The 16699-nt window shown below is 37.5% G+C and overlaps 1 protein-coding gene across 5 annotated transcripts in view; it reads left to right on the top strand.

The window, feature by feature from the left end:
- The first annotated feature begins 1244 nt into the window (after nucleotides 1–1244).
- Nucleotides 1245–16699, top strand: part of MIA2 (MIA SH3 domain ER export factor 2) — a 98530-nt gene continuing 83075 nt past the window's right edge. The window contains exons 1-4 of one of the 5 annotated variants that reach the window (XM_081830586.1): nucleotides 1245–1808; nucleotides 4399–4532; nucleotides 7612–7698; nucleotides 10615–11830. In XM_081830586.1, the coding sequence (XP_081686712.1) occupies nucleotides 1694–1808; nucleotides 4399–4532; nucleotides 7612–7698; nucleotides 10615–11830 (1552 nt within the window). In that variant the 5' untranslated portion in view covers nucleotides 1245–1693. The remainder of the gene's footprint in view (nucleotides 1809–4398; nucleotides 4533–7611; nucleotides 7699–10614; nucleotides 11831–16699) is intronic. The other 4 variants (XM_081830585.1, XM_081830582.1, XM_081830581.1 and 1 more) reach the window with 4 other exon arrangements.

Genomic DNA, 16699 nt, shown 5'->3' with positions numbered 1-16699 from the left:
CAACATAGCTTATAGACTTGTAAAAGTGTTCAAGAAACTAATCTTTTTTTTTTTTTTACGATTTTATTTATTTATTTGAGAGAGAGAGAGAGCACAAGCATTGCGGAGAGGCAGAAGGAGAGGGAGAAGCAGGCTCCCAGCTGAGCAGGGAGCCCCATGTGGGGCTCGATCCCAGGACCCTGGGGCCATGACCCAAGCCGAAGGCAGACGCTTAACCGACTGAGCCACCCAGGTGCCCCAAGAAACTAATCTAAAGCTTTTTGAGTGTGCATGTGAACAACTGTACAGTGATCTGATTGCCAGCCAAATGATCCTCAAATTCATGTTCTATCAGATTCTTTCTAAAGATGTAAAAATCTTTGATCTGAGAGGGGGCTTCTTACTATTGTTTTTGGAAAACAAACAAACACATTGTTTTTTGTTGTTGTTGTTGTTGTTGTTTTTAGGATCCTGAAAGCAAAAGTCCTTCACTTTAGCTTGCTCAGGTGCTGGATATTTGCTTTGTTATGTCAGACAACTAGAGGGGAGTGTGGTGTCATACAACTGCTGTATTCTGGAAGCCATGCACTCGGTGGCATGCCCAAATATAGGGAAGGGGTACAGCAAAGAAGGAGTTAGAAAGATACTTTCTCAAGGTTGAAATAAGACAACTCTGGTTTCCCCAAATCTACCGAGATCTAGTGTTTTACATAGAAAGTCCCAATATAGGGCTTTGATCCCCTTTAAGCAGCAGTAACATTAGGTAATATCTAGCTAGCTTAATAGTACCTCAGTTTCCTCATAAGCAAAATATTACCTACCTTAGACAGTTGATGTGAGAGTTAAATCACATAATTGTTTAAGACAATACCTGGAGGGCGCCTGGGTGGCTCAGTTGGTTAAGCGACTGCCTTCGGCTCAGGTCATGATCCTGGAGTCCCAGGATCGAGTCCCGCATCGGGCTCCCTGCTCGGCAGGGAGTCTGCTTCTCCCTCTGACCCTCCTCCCTCTCATGCTCTCTGTCTCTCATTCTCTCTCTCAAAATAAATAAATAAATAAATCTTTAAAAAAAAAAAAAAGACAATACCTGGAACATAAGAAGTACTTACCACTTTGAACTATTATTCTTAACTAAATACAAGTTTCAGTTTCATAGTAACACTGAAGGTTTTTGAAATATGAAAGTGGGATTTTTTTAAAATAACTTTCATCATATTTCAAAGCCATGGTTTTAATATAAATTATTACTGCTTCTACATATAACTATATACTTTCTCCATTGATAACTGTTATTTGCATGCAGCAAATACCCTGTATTTATTGACTGATTTAAAGACTTTAACATAAAGAGATGAGCTACCTTTTTGTAGAGGCCTGTCTAAGAACTGTTCTGTTGAGTGCAAGGTACCTTTAAGTGAGACTGTTTTACATGGGTCAACTTTATAAGCCATGAGTCCAACTAAAAATCTCTGTTAATTATTAAACCCTTATGTATTATCTGGATACCTGACACTGCAGATTGCAAACAGAGAGCACTTGTCCCTCAAGTTAAGCCTAAACACCAGTTGAAAAATGTAATTGTCAAGGGATTCAGAAAAACAAACCTTTTCTCTTAAATTTAGTGGAGAGAGTGGGATATCTCTTGTTTTGGCTGACATATATACGGCCTAAACAATTGGCTTAAACCTTGTTTGGGATTCCTGCTTGTTTTAGCATGGCGGAGCTTGGAGTTCACAGAATCTTCCTTTTGGTAATTTCTCTGATAAAGTGTCTGGAGGGCACAAAACTGCTGGCAGATTTTAAAAAATGTGGTGACTTGGAGTGTGAAAGTAAGTTTGCTTTTCTTTTTTTCCTTCTTTTCCTCTTAAACTAAGGTTCTGAAATGACATGTTATTGTGGACATGTAGGATAGAAGTGAGCAGTAATGTCATTGAGAAATATTTGCCATTATAAAATACACTTACCTATAAAAAGAAAGTGCTAGAAGCAAAGCATATTGTAATAATTTTTAATGTAAGTGTATCAAGGGGCAAAGATCAGCCTGATATATAAATATATCAGAAATGATGAAGGTATTAATCCAGGCCTCAAAAACAAATCAGCACTTTTACTGTTTTTTAAGGTAGCTAAATTGATTTGTATTGATTTGTATTAAAAAGATTTCAAGCCATTTGATAGTTCTTTATTTATGAAGCTCTTACATTTTTTAGTTTCTTTTTTTTTAAGGTTTTATTTATTTATTTGACAGAGAGAGAGACACAGCGAGAGCAGGAACACAAACAGGGGGAGTGGGAGAGAGAGAAGCAGGCTTCCAGCGGGGCAGGGAGCCTGATGCGGGACTCAATCCCAGGACACTGGGATCGTGACCTGACCCGAAGGCAGACGCTTAACGACTGAGCCACCCAGGCGCCCCTATTTTTTAGTTTCTATTTCTCAATCAGAACTTTCTGATTCTCACAAGTTTTCTAAAAATGCATTTATTTCTTATCACCATGATTTATTGTTTAAGCTTTATCAAACATTAATCATTTCCATGTTCATTTATCATGTAAAAATAATGAAATCAGTGTTAAGAGTACATAATTTTATTTATATACTTGAATATTAACTCTCTCCTATCTTCTACAAAGAAAAACTAATTTTCATTTTATTGCTTAAGAAGTATTTTCTGTTATTAGCATTATGGTGCAAGATGAATAGTATCACAATATATTACATCTGTTTCAGATATGTTCTGTCTCTTCAGTATGTGAGAATTATTTCTGATTTGCAACATGTAAATTAAAAATGCAAAATATTATTAGTGGGAAAGTAATAATTTATAAGTAAATTTTTTGAGTAAACATTTTCCTTAATCATTTGGATATGTAATTTGATATATAGAGATTTACTAGATGATGTTTTATAATAGTAATAATCTTTCTTTCCCTCTTTACAACCTCATTTTAGTTTCCTTAGGGCCAGACATGAAACATGGAAAGGGAACATTCAAATTTATAGTAATTTATAATGTTATTTTAACTTTAATCATATGACTTAATCAAAATGTTTTACATGTTAGTATAATTATAATAGGTAATATGGTATGTATATTACTTTATGTATTGAAGGGCTAAATTTAGTGTATCTAGTTCTGATCATAGTTATTGAGGGCCTATTATGTGCTGAGTCTGGAGGGGTAGGAGTGTGATTTAAGAGGAACAAAATGAAATGTCAGTTAAGTTTCTTGACCTCCAGGAATTAGGTCAACATGAAAAAGTAAATAGCAATACAACATAAGGATAATAGATAATATTGAAGTTCAGAAAAGGGGCAGAATAGGCTGGACCAATTTGGGATGTCTCACAGAAGAAGTAGGATATGAGCTCATCACAAAGAGAGACTGAAGGGTTTCTAGGCTTAGGAAAGAACAGAAAGAAAAATCTCAGAATATGGAAGGCAGATATTGCAGTAAAAATAATCTCAGTGAAAATCTGGCTCCACCATTTATCAGGTGTGTGACCAACTCTCTAAGACTTAGTTAAAGGCTCATTTGTTAGACTGTTATAAGATTTTTGACCTTATAGGTCTGTTTGGGGATTTAATAAAATAAAGATATGAAAGAGTTATCATAATGCCTGGAATATACAAAAGTCCCCATTACCCATGGGTCACTTTCCATGGTTCTAGTTACCTGGGGTCAACCATGGTCCAAAAGCAGATGATCCCTCTTCTGACATGCAGTCAGAAGGTCAATAGTAGCCCAACTCTATGTCACAGTGCTTACCTTGTGTACCTCACTTCAGCTCATTAGGGAGGCATTTTATCATCTTACGTCATTGTAAGAAGAATAAGATATTTTGAGAAAGAGAGATTGGTCACATAACTTTTATTACAATACATTGTTATAATTGTTCAATTTTACTATTATTGTTGTTGACTCTTACTGTGCCTAATTTATAAATTAAACTTTATTATATGTATGTATACATAGGCAAAAAACATAGTGTATATAGGGTTCAGTACTCTCTGTGGTTTCAGACACCCACTAGGGGTCTTGGATCATATCCCCCACAGATAAGGGGGACTACTGTAGTAGGTGCTAGGAAGAAAACAAATTATCTTCACCTTTCCTTCCTGACAAGAATGATAATGACATATTCCAGGGACAATGGATAGATGAACTTGACTGTAAAGGAATAAGAGGAAATCATTTTAAATAAGGAAGAGGATCAGGTTATGAATAGCCTTGGATACCAAGCCAAAGAACTTAGAATTGATTCTGTGTGCAGTGGGAAGTCTATGTAGGTTTTTGAGGCGATAAATAATATGAAGAAATTAGCATTTGGAAATACATAGGGTAGACTGGAGGAGGGCAAGATGGGAGGGGGGGAAATAACATTTTAATTTAAATTGTGTGTTTTTCTCACGTTTACATAGCTTTAATAAGCAGAGTCTTAGCTGTGAGAGATTACAGAGGACCTGACTGCCGATACCTGAACTTCACTAAGGGAGAAGAGATATCTGTTTATGTTAAGCTTGCAGGAGAAAGGGAAGATTTGTGGGCAGGAAGTGTAAGTATCTAGTTTTAAAAACTGAATGTAAAAAAAAAAAAAACTGAATGTAGAATAAATGACTAGCTTGTACAGAATACCTGGTTTTCATTTCTAAAGGAACTTTAATAATTTTAAAGCACTTTACATATATAGTATATATGTAATATATATATTTAAAACCCTTAACATATTTTTAAAAAAATATTTATTTGTTTGAGAGAATGAGAGAGAGAGAGAGAGAGAGCATGTGCATGAGTTGGGAGAGGGGCAGAGGGAAAGAACCTCAAGTAGATTCCCGGGTGAGTGTGGAGCCCCACATGGGGTTTGACCTCATGACCCTGAGATCAGGACCTGGGCCAAAATCAAGAGTCAGATGCTTAACCAACTGAGCCACCCATGCACCCCACCCTAAACATATTTAAACAAATAAAAAATGGTTATGTTCAGTCTTGGTTCAGGGAATACAAGCAGGGGGAATGGGAGAGGGAGAAGCAGGCCTCCCGCTGAGCAGGGAGCCCAATGCGGGGCTTGATCCCAGAACCCTGGATCATGACATGAGCCAAAGGCAGATGCTTAACGACTGAGCCACCCAGGCACCCCGGTTCCAGAATTTCTATAAAAGTAATATTTTCGGAAGACATTCTGGTTGGGATAGAGAACTAAGAGTGCCTTGAAATTATTTTTACATAGCATGCATAGTTTTTGAAGTTAAGTTTTATATTTACTTGGAGAATAAAATTTAGAGGTGGAGATTATGGGATGTCTAGGCAACACCAGTGATCCCATGGTGCTGTCAATGGCTTAGTTTAAGAGAGACTGGGAAGTTTTAGTTAATCAGATTAAAAGACATGTCTTTCTGAGCAAATAAAGGATGGCTAGGTTTCTTTAAGATTTTATTTATTTGAGGGACGCCTGGGTGGCTCAGTCGGTTGAGCGTCTGCCTTCGGCTCAGGTCATGATCCCAGGGTCCTGGGATCGAGTCCCGCATCGGGCTCCCTGCTCCGCGGGGAGCCTGCTTCTCCCTCTGCCTCTGTCTCTCTCTCTGTCTCTAATGAATAAATAAAAAAAATAAATAAATAAATAAAATAAAATAAAAAAAAAGATTTTATTTATTTGAAAGAGAGAGAGAGCACAGGTGGGGTTGGGGGAGAGTGCAGATGGAGAGAGAGAAACAGACTCTCTGCGGAGCAGGGAGCCTGATGTGGGGTTCGATCCCAGGACCCCGAGATCATGACCTGAGCCAAAGGCAGATGCTTAACCGACTGAGCCACCAGGCGCCCCAAGGATGGAGTTCTTATTGAAGAGATCCAGAGAGATGAGTAGCCTAGAGAATCAAGGTATATGAATTTTTCATGAAAAACAACAATGACAACAATTGGGAGAGCCTTTTATTTGGCCCACAGTCCTATTACACTGAAATTCCTAGAAGCCTGAGTAATCTCTCTAAATATATAACAGGAAAATTAATGATTAATGTTTTCAACTGGAAACACATTTGTATCTTTGATGGTATCGTTATGCTTTATAATGAAAAGATGCTGTAAGCAATTTTACTTCCAAGCTGAACAAGTGTGACCAACCTGATGCATACATCATTTCCATATTGAACATGCAACAGATTTTTCTGTTGTGTAACCCCTGTGATCACTATTCGAAGGAACAGGTTCTGTTTGGATCCTGCTTTTTAGCATTAGGGGCTGTATGACTGAACCCCTGACTGTCAGTGGCCAGAATTATTTGGCTTTTGCAGTTCCCAAGATTCCTTACTGCTTATGGTCTCTTACACATGCCAGTGGATGTCTTTGAACAAATTAGAGGCAACCAATGCAGCTGTAAGAAAAGTGACACGGTAGGGATCGTAAGAGGAAAGGAAAGCATTCTTTCTTGTTTTCTATGTGTGAAAATGATAGTTCCACGCAAAAGCAGCGTGTACTGTGTGGAGGCAGGGTGAAGTTTCAAGCATACTGAGTTCCTTGCATTAGGTGTTTTGTTTTTTTTTTTTTTAAAGATTTTATTTATTTATTTGACAGAGAGAGACACAGCAAGAGAGGGAACACAGGCAGGGGGAGTGGGAGAGGGAGAAGCAGGCTTCCCGCCGAGCAGGGAGCCCGATGCGGGGCTCGATCCCAGGACCCTGGGATCATGACCTGGGCCGAAGGCAGACGCTTAACGACTGAGCCACCCAGGCGCCCCAGCATTAGGTGTTTTAGTCCAGGCAGGCAGCTGTTTAAGAAACCATACTGCAGAGTTCACTCACAGACTATCAGTTTCCAAGTAGCTGCAGCAACTACAGAGCTGGAAGAATCACAGTTGAGGTGTAATGGTGCTGGATCAAAGGACCAAAAGACGGTCTTTAAACTTTGCCAGGGATAGGAAATGGGCTGAGAGTGGTGAAAGCCTCACTCTTGGGGGACGTCTTCTATGTACTTAAACTGGATTAAGAAGATCCCTATTACCAAGGTAGCCTCAGAAAAGTGGAAGGGAACCAAATGCTCCCAGGAGAACTCATAGATCTTTGCTGTTCTGATGAATCCATCTTGGCCCTTCAGAGTTTAAACCGCTTACTTGATTTTGACATCCTGAAAATGTTGAATATGTCACAGCTCCATCTAGATGGCTACTGTCACCATTCCTTTGCCTTTTGATATTCCAGGTTGACAGTATAAGTCTGGGGTCCATCTCGGTAAGGAAGGTCATTGACAAACATAAAAAGGAAGAAAATCGGTGTGTGGGGTGGTTTTCCCTCAGAAGACTGAAAAAGTGGCCTTTTACAACTTGGCTCTTTGTTCCCTCAAATTTATACTATTCTTTTGAATAATAGGGGTATCTTGCCGGCTTAGTTGGTAGAATGTGTGACTCTTGATCTTGGGGGTTCTAAGTTTGAGCCCCACATTGGGTGTAGAGATTACTTAAAAATAAGATCTTAAAAAAAAGGAATATAATTTCACTCACTTTCTTTTAGATGGCAAGTGAAAGCCAATTAATGTTTGTGATTTGGGATAGATGAAAGCCAAGGACATGGGGGCAAAATTAGGCTCAGTGGTTATTATAGCTTTGATCACTCTTCCTTGCTAATCTTTATTCTTCATTTTGGCAGAAAGGAAAGGACTTTGGATATTTTCCCAGAGATGCAGTCCAGATTGAAGAGGTGTTCATATCTGAGGAAGTTCAGATATCAACTAAAGTGAGTATTAATAACATTTCTGTTGTTAATTGAATTTAAAATTTCTTGGCTAAAGCAGTTTTCTGTAGTATAAGTGTCCATTGGTTAAGTATCTTGTATAGTGAATACATAAAATAGTTGGTCTGAGAACTCACTCTAGGAATAGAGTATGTGAATAAAATTAGGTAAGACAGAATTGATGACAGGCATACTGCTTTCTGAAAAATTTACAGACAGGTAGTAGAGTGAAGTGGTTAAGAGCATCATGGATTCTGGACTGAGTTCAAAGCCTGACTGTGGCCTTGTATGCCTTAATTTTCTAATCTGTAAAATGAGGATGATGATTATAATATAGTGCTACTTTTTAAACTTATTGGGGAAAAATGAACATATGTAAAGTATATAGAACAGCACTTAGTAAGTGCTATATAAGTATTAGATATTATTACTAATGTTATTATCCCACTGGGACAAAATTTATTTCTCATCACTCTCTCTAGGTCTCATAACTGTACAATTTCTTTTTTCTGTTGAGTTTTAAATGAGCTTGATAATGTTGGGTTTGATAATGTTGGGCTTGATAATGAGAAAAGGAATCAGAAAGTGACTTTTCAATATGTAAGTTTGATAAGCCCATTTAATTCAGATTCCAGGTAAAGGCAACTTACCTTAAATAAGGTCAATGTGAAGTGAGTTAGCCTAGTCAAGAAAACTGTCTATTTGGCTCTTTCCCATCATAAATTCTGGGATTAACAGTCAATTTAATGTATAATTACTGGTCCTGTCAGTTTTATCTCCAAAATATATATGGACTATATTGTCTTCTTGTCATTTTCACTCTGCCTATACCCCTAATCCAAGGTCTCATCATCTCTTGGTAAGAATACTGCAATATTGGTCTCCTTGCCTCTACTGTTGTCCTCTTCCAATTCATTCTCCAAACAGCAATGGATCTCATAAGAACAAAACAAAACAAAATAAAAAATCAGAGGTCATTCCTTTGGTTTAAAGCCTGTTAATGACTTTCCATTGAACCTAGAATCAACCTACTCTGGCTCTACATGATCTGCTCCTGTCCTCCACCCCCATCCCAATGACCCTGACACTTCTCTCCCCTCACTCACTATGCTCCTGGCCACACTCGCCTATTGACTGTTCTTAGAACATGCCAAACACTTTCCTAGTCCAGAGACCTAAACAGGCTGCTCCTTCTGGTTCAAATGCTTTCCCCAGGTTCTTCACTTAGCTAGTTCCTTCTTATTCTTTACATCGCCATGTAAACATAAGTGCCTCAGAAAAGCCTTCCATGATGATCTTCGTGGAACTACTGCATCTTAATCACAGATTCCTCTTTATTTCCTCCATAGCACTTACCACAATTCATAATTACTTTTTTCCTTTTGTTGACTGTAGAATTTCAGCACCTAGCACAGTGTATAGCATATAGTAAGCTTACAGAAGCCCTACATTCTTAGGTCAAGTTCCCTGGGAAATAGACTCTGAGGTAGACCTTTACACCCAAGAAGTTTACTGGGGTGTAATACTCTTAGGAATAACACTTGTGAAAGACCAAAAGAAAAAGCAGGATTGCACAGAGAAGTTGAACTGTGATGCAGTTGCAACAAAGGTCTCAGTTGATTCCATAAGGAACTCTGAACCTGGGATGGCCTTTCAGAGTTGCCTTGAATAGAGACAAGGTGTTGGGTCTTTTTACCCTTACATTACTGGCTCATCTAGGGTAGTGTAACTTGGGCCAGGTTAGGCTAGTGTTTACTACAGACAGTTACTATTCTAAGCACTTCATTCATTTAATCCTCACAACACAACACCCCTATAAGATAGGTACTGTCATTATCCTCATTTTACGGATGAGGAGATTGAGGCATAGAAAGGTCATATAATTCACCCAAGTTCACAGAGCTAGTAAATGGCAGGGTCAGGATTTAAACCCAGATAGTTGGCTCCAGAGTCTGTTCCCAATCACATACTATACTGCAGTGTCTAAAACATTGTAAAATTTCAGTTTTGAAGTTTACTTTTTAAAAATTCTGAACTTTATTCTCATTTCATAATGATCATATCCAAAGAGCAGCACATCTCACTGTTTCATACCTTCAGATTAAAAAATAGTAAGTTTGGGGCACCTGGCTGGCTCAGTTGGTAGAGCATGCAACTCTTGATCTCCAGGTCGTGAGTTCAAGCCCTACATTGGGTGTGAAGCCTACTGAAAATAAAATTTAAAAAAATATTAACTTCACCATTTTTCTTCTTGATGATCTGGTTGTTCTGTGAGATGAACAAGAGGATTCCCCACCGCAATTGGCCATATACAGTGTTCAATAAAAGAAGTCTAAATGTTGTAGTGCAACTTTTTTTTTTTAAAGATTTTATTTATTTGACAGAGATAGACACAGCAAGGGAGGGAACACAAACAGGGGGAGTGGGAGAGGGAGAAGCAGGCTTCCCGATGAGCAGGGAGCCAGATGCGGGGCCGATGCGGGGCTCAATCCCAGGACCCCGAGATCATGACCTGAGCCAAAGGCAGCCGCCCAACGACTGAGCCACCCAGGCAACTTTTAACAAGGCCTTCATGCTTTAGAATCTCTGGGCTGTCTGAGCTGTCACCATGTGCTGTGAAACTCCCCTCTCTCAAATCACCACACAGCTGCATGTGTCTGGTTAGTGTACTCTTAAAAGAAGCAAGATTTTGTGGACCTGTATGCCTTTTCATCAAGAGTTTATTTCCAGAATATAGTCAAAGCCTTGATTTTTCATTTAGATTTATATCATTGACCCTGAGTCAGTTGTGATATAAATGTTTGAGATTAGGAGATCTGATTTTAGTTTTTGTTGTGCTGCATAGTCATCTATTTTAAGTGATTTAGGGAGAAACAAGGAATTTTAGTATATTTATGTCAATCAATTTTTCTCTTGTAGGAATCTGATTTTCTTTGTCTTCTTGGAGTAAGTTACACATTTGAAAATGAAGACAGTGAATTAAACAATGATGATGGCAAAAATATATGTCCATATGAAGAAGATAAAGACCAAAAATCTAGTGTATATGAAAGTGACTTTCAGACAGAATCTGGATTTTATTCAACTTCTGAAAGTACTTTGTTTGAAGATCAGTTTCCAGTATCAGAAGCTCCTGAAGATGTCAGAAGTACTAGTGAATCAAAAGACTGGGAAGCAGTGGAAGCTGGAAGTATGGAAGAGGATTATGTTCCAGAAGTGGATCACATCCCACCATCCTCGCCTGAAGTGACAGGATGGTTTGGATTTGGAAAGGAACTAGCTGAAGGAAAGGCTTTTGAATCAGTTATTGAACCTCTACAAGAAAGTTCATTTCAAAGTAGAAAAATAGCAGGAGAAGAGGAGAATGACCTAGAGGAATTAAATAATGATGAACCCCAAACAGAACAAAAGCAAGAACCTGAATTGGAATTCAATTCAGTGCCAAAGAAACAGTCTGAACTAGGTTCTGAGTCAGAGAACATTATCAGTCCTGAAGCCACTAGTTGGTTTGGGGGTGGTTTTAAAAGTTATTTAGGTTTTGGAGGTGAGTATACAGGGCTTGAATTATTGTCCAAAGAAAGCGATCCACCACTACAAGATGTTCCTAATTCCTTATCATCTGAGGAAGAACCCACAGTTCCATGCACAGAAATATTAACAGAAAAAGAAGACACAATCGTCAATGATACCTCAATTCTCAAGCCAAGTTGGTTTGATTTTGGTTTTGGTATGCTAGGCTTTGTATATAACAATGAAGATAAAATTATATCAGATGATGGAAAAAGTGAAGAAGGAAGTGGAGGAGATAAACATGAACGTCTTCCAACAAGTAAATTTGACCCTGATAAGGAACAAGAAATAAAAACAATAGAAATTATGGAAGCTGAAGAGCAAGTAGGAAAGGAAAGAGTCCTAGAGAAAACAGATGATTCTGATACCTTACCATATTTTAAAAAGTTTTTATATAATTGGAACTTCCAGGACATTCCAAAGGAAATAGAATTGCAATTTTCCAAACAGATACAGGATGAAAATAATGTAATTGAAAATGATGAAACAGAAGAATTTTCAGCTGAAAATTATCACACAGATAATATGGAAGTTATGATGCTGAAAAGCAGATCCAGTCCATCAGGTTCGTATAAAATATCTATAATTTTATTTATTTATTTATTTAATTTATTTATTTGACAGAGAGAGAGGGAGAGTGCACAAGCAGGGGAGCAGCAGAGGGAGAGGGAGAAGCAGGCTCTCTGCTGAGCAGGGAGCTCAGGACCCTGGGATCATGACCTGAGCGGAAGGCAGACACTTAACCGACTGAGCCACCCAAGCGCCCCTAATATAATTTACTTTTTTAAACATAATTATTTTTATCAGTACAAATCGGATAAAAAAGTCCAGAAATCCATGTTTCTCAGTATACTCAATAATTAACAACAACCTTATCAACTACCCTTTTATTAATTTCTGGTTTACTCTGGGACTTAGATCTTAATATTATAAAATAAAATACTATGGAAGAAAGAATGGAGATACACAGCTGTTCCAAGAAGATCTTAAGGTAGCTTACAATATATTTTTATTTGTATTGAAGTAGTATATGTTAACAGGTTTAAAAATATAAATAGTACTAAGGCTATTTTTTTCTTTTTTTTTTAAGGATTTTATTTATTTATTAATTTGACACAGAGAGACACAGTGAGAGAGGGAACAAAGCAGGGGGAATGGGAGAGGGAGAAGCAGGCTTCCTGCTGAGCAGGGAGCCTGATGCGGGGCTCCATCCCAGGACCCTGGGATCATGACCTGAGCCAAAGGCAGATGCTCAAACAACTGAGCCACCCAGGTGCCCCAAGGCTATTTTTCTTTTTAAACAAAAGCAATTTCTGTTCCCTGTGTCCATCTCTACTCTAACCTTTGTTCCAGGAACAGTAATTTCTTTCTTTCTTTTCTTTTTTTTTTTTTTTGAAGCAAATTTCTTTTAGTATTTATCTCTATTTTCTAAATAAAACCTTTATATTGTTCTGCTTTGATTTATATTAGATGATGTCCATTGACTTTCTATTTTGGTAAATGAGGATTTCTTTCTGCTCATTTACATTAACTTTTTAGCTCATTAACACCTTCCCAGTATAACTGTATTTGAATGGTTTTCTCTCAATTCTGGGAGCTCAAGAGTAGGCAATGGAAGAGGGCAGAGTATCAGAGGATACTTCTAGATCTAGATGTCTAGGTATCTAGTAATTCCTATGATTAAAAACCTGTGGATTCTATTTTTTTTTTTAAGATTTTATTTATTTGAGAGAGAGAGAATGAGAGAGAGCACATGAGAGGGGGGAGGGTCAGAGGGAGAAGCAGACTCCCTGCCAAGCAGGGAGCCCGATACGGGACTCGATCCAGGGACTCCAGGATCATGACCTGAGCTGAAGCAGTCGCTTAACCAACTGAGCCACCCAGGCGCCCATGGATTCTATTTTAAGTAAAGAATTATATAACATGACTTTCCCACATCTCCATTCTGATGTCTCTCTGATGGACAGATTAGGAACTCCGCAAATATTGCCCAATAATACAGGAATGATTGAACCCTAGAATAACAGATAGCCTTTCACAAGAAGAGATCAACAGTGTTGCAAACTCAGATGAAAACACATTTATTTCCATCAGAAATGGTTGATTTTCTTGAATTTCCAGAAGAACTATATGTCATTTCTTAATATGCTCCAAAAGTGAACTCTTTACTTAATTAATATCCTTAACCAGAATGTATGCTTAGATTCTTCCCCTTTTCTAAATGAGAAAGGTGTAGGCGTGATGCTTTTTAATGACTAAAAATATTAAAGACCTAGATTGCCAAAGGCAAAGAGGAAATTATTTTGTTCTACACTTGTTAGATCCTAAAGGAATATTTATGAAAAAGCAGATAAGAGTAATTGGGAAGAATAAGTGAGACTAAAATAAAGCAAAACAGGGCGCCTGGGTCGCTCAGACTGCCTTCAGCTCAGGTCAGGATCCTGGAGTCCCAGGATCGAGTCCCACATCGGGCTCCCTGCTCGGCAGGGAGTCTGCTTCTCCCTCTGACCCTCCCCCCTCTTATGCTCTCTCTCTCTCTCTCTCAAATAAATAAATAAATAATCTTTTTAAAAATAAATAAATAAATAAATAAAGCAAAACAGTATCAGGTCCAGAAATAGAGAAGTTTCCAAATATAGACATATGAAAATATTTAGAGCATGTATAGAAACTCAAGGACAGCCTGAATATCACTTACGTAGAATTTATTATTTCATATAGTGATGCTAAGAGAATTTCTAAATATGGAAATTTCAAGAACAGTCAAATGAGAATAGGGCATTTATGCAATTATAACTAGTTTTGAGGGACTTTCATGAAAATATTCAGAAATTACTCTGTTTCTAAAAACGATATGTCATTCTATACAAAGTATATTATTCCAAAATATTATGATATTAATTAAATGGAAAATGACCTGGGGTCATGTAAAATTTGTTTTTAAAAAGAAATACTAAAAGAAATTCAGATAAAGCCACAGGCCCTATTTTTTGGCTATTGGAGAAATAGCTACAACAGCCAAAATTTTCAGATAATTTCAGCAAATCTTTTAGGAAATAGCAAATGAAAATTTGCCTTAATCAGAAAGAGTGCATAAAAAAATGAATTACTGATCTTAAATCATATTTATGAAAGGCTGAGACCCAAGATAACCAGATTTACAGAAAAACTAATATACTGATATAGGTATTTACAAAACAGATAAATTAGGGAACAATTATTTTTATTACAATATTAGTAACTATTTTACAAAAGGACTCCAATTGAACTTATTTAAATAATGAGTTTCCCAAGTACAGTTAAATATGAAAAGTTCCTCATTATTTTATTTGACTTAAAATTCTGTTTATAAACAATTGTAAGAAAGGCATATCTGAGGTGCCTGGGTGGCTCAGTTGGTTAAGCGACTGCCTTCGGCTCAGGTCATGATCCTGGAGTCCCGGGATCGAGTTCCGCATCGGGCTCCCTGCTAAGCAGGGAGTCTGCTTCTCCCTCTGATCCTCCCCCCTCTCATGCTCTCTCTCTCTCATTCTCTCTCTCAAATAAATAAATAAAATCCTAAAAAAAAAAAGGCATGTCTGTATCTAAGGTAAATCTTAAAGCTTAGGTTTAAGTCATGTGAAAATAATACCCTGAAATTAATTTAATTAATTAAATATAAAAATACTATAGGAAGTATTAATTTTTCTTAACATATGTATTTATTTTAAATGCAGTTAAAATGATATTTTATCAAGGATTTTATTTATTTGTGAAAGAGAGAGAGACAGAGAGAGCACGAGTTGAGAAGAAGGGACAGAGGGGGAGGAAGAAGCAAGCTCCCCTCTGAGCAGGGAGCCCAACATGGGGCTTGATCCCAGGACCCTGAGATCATGACCTGAGCTGAAGGCAGACGCTTAACCAACTGAGCCACCCGGGCCCCCTGATTGCTCATTTTTAGCTTTGATGTCCACAGGGGGCATTATTAAATTACTGATACGTGTTTGCTTACTTGGGACTTTCATCTTTTGAACAATGCCAAATAAATGACAGCATCAAAGTGCTATGTTAAATTTGTAATTGAAAGTGCAAAATTAGACACTGAATAATTCTCTTACTAATCGTTAATACTGCTCTTCAGAACTGCACTGATACTTTCCTATCCTTATCTTAAAAAGTAACTGAGAAGTAAATCCCAGTTTACCTGAATACTATACTTCAGGCTAGGACTGGTTAAAACTTTTTTTTTCCCCTTTAACTCTGATTAGTTAATTCAATCAAATGATCAGTTTAAACTATGTTTGAAAATTGAATTGTCTTAAAATAAATGGCTATTTGATATGGTATGCACATGAATATATGATACAATAATACAAATGTGGGAAATTTTGACATGGTTCAAATTAAAATTTTTTCAATTAATTTTGGGGAAGGATAATCCTTTTTATTTTTGTTTTTTATTTTATTATTATTTTTTAGGATTTTATTTATTTATCTGAGAGAGAGAGAGAACACAAGCGGGGGAGAGGGGCAGAGAGAGAGGGAGGAGCAAACAACCCACTAAGTAGAGAGTCCAACTTGGGGCTGGGTCCCAGGATCCCCAGATCACGATCTGAGCCCAAATCAGATGCCCCGGATAATCCTTTTTATTTTATTTATTTATTTTTTTAAAGATTTTATTTATTTATTTGACAGTGAGAGACACAGTGAGAGAGGGAGCACAAGCAGGGGGGAGTGGGAAAGGGAGAAGCAGACTTCCCGCTGAGCAGGGAGCCCTATGCAGGACTTGAACCCAGGACCCTGGGATCATGACCTGAGCCGAAGGCAGATGCTTAACTACTGAGCCACCCATGTGCCCCATGGATAATCCTTTTTAAATGAAGGTTCTCAAAAGATGTGCATATATATTTTCATTCTAAATTTGAACTCAGGTATATTATCATTTAAAGGTATAAATCATTTAAATATTTAATATGTAGCAAAAAATCAGAAAAATCAGGAATATTTTATTTAAATCTCTATCAGCCTTGTTACACTGAAATGCAAAATAAACCTTATATTTTCCCTAATGATCATATTATCAGTTGGATAATATAAAGTTTTTCTCTGCCACTATAGATTTATGACTTCTGTAAAAAAAGCAGTGATAAGATTTATAAAATCTGGAGTTCCTTCTCAGAGATTTATGGCACTCACTGAAGAATTATGTGAATTTCATGAGATCATCAAATTAAGGAAACATGTATAATTTTGCCTTTGCCAGACACATTCATAGCATAGGAATGAAATCCAAAATATAGTTTACTATTGATTTTTTTTTTTTAAAGATTTTTATTTATTATTTGACAGAGAGAGAATGAGAGAAAGAGAGCACATGAGAGGGGGGAGGGGCAGAGGGAGAAGCAGGCTCCCCGCTGAGCAGGGAGCCCGATGTGGGACTCGATCCCGGGACTCC

Source organism: Leptonychotes weddellii, chromosome 9 (genome assembly GCF_054177405.1).
Source record: "Leptonychotes weddellii isolate Sample4059 chromosome 9, ASM5417740v2, whole genome shotgun sequence".
NCBI lineage: Eukaryota > Metazoa > Chordata > Mammalia > Carnivora > Phocidae > Leptonychotes > Leptonychotes weddellii.
The sequence above is the reverse complement of the archived record's forward strand: the minus strand, read 5'-3'. Positions and strand labels throughout refer to the sequence as shown.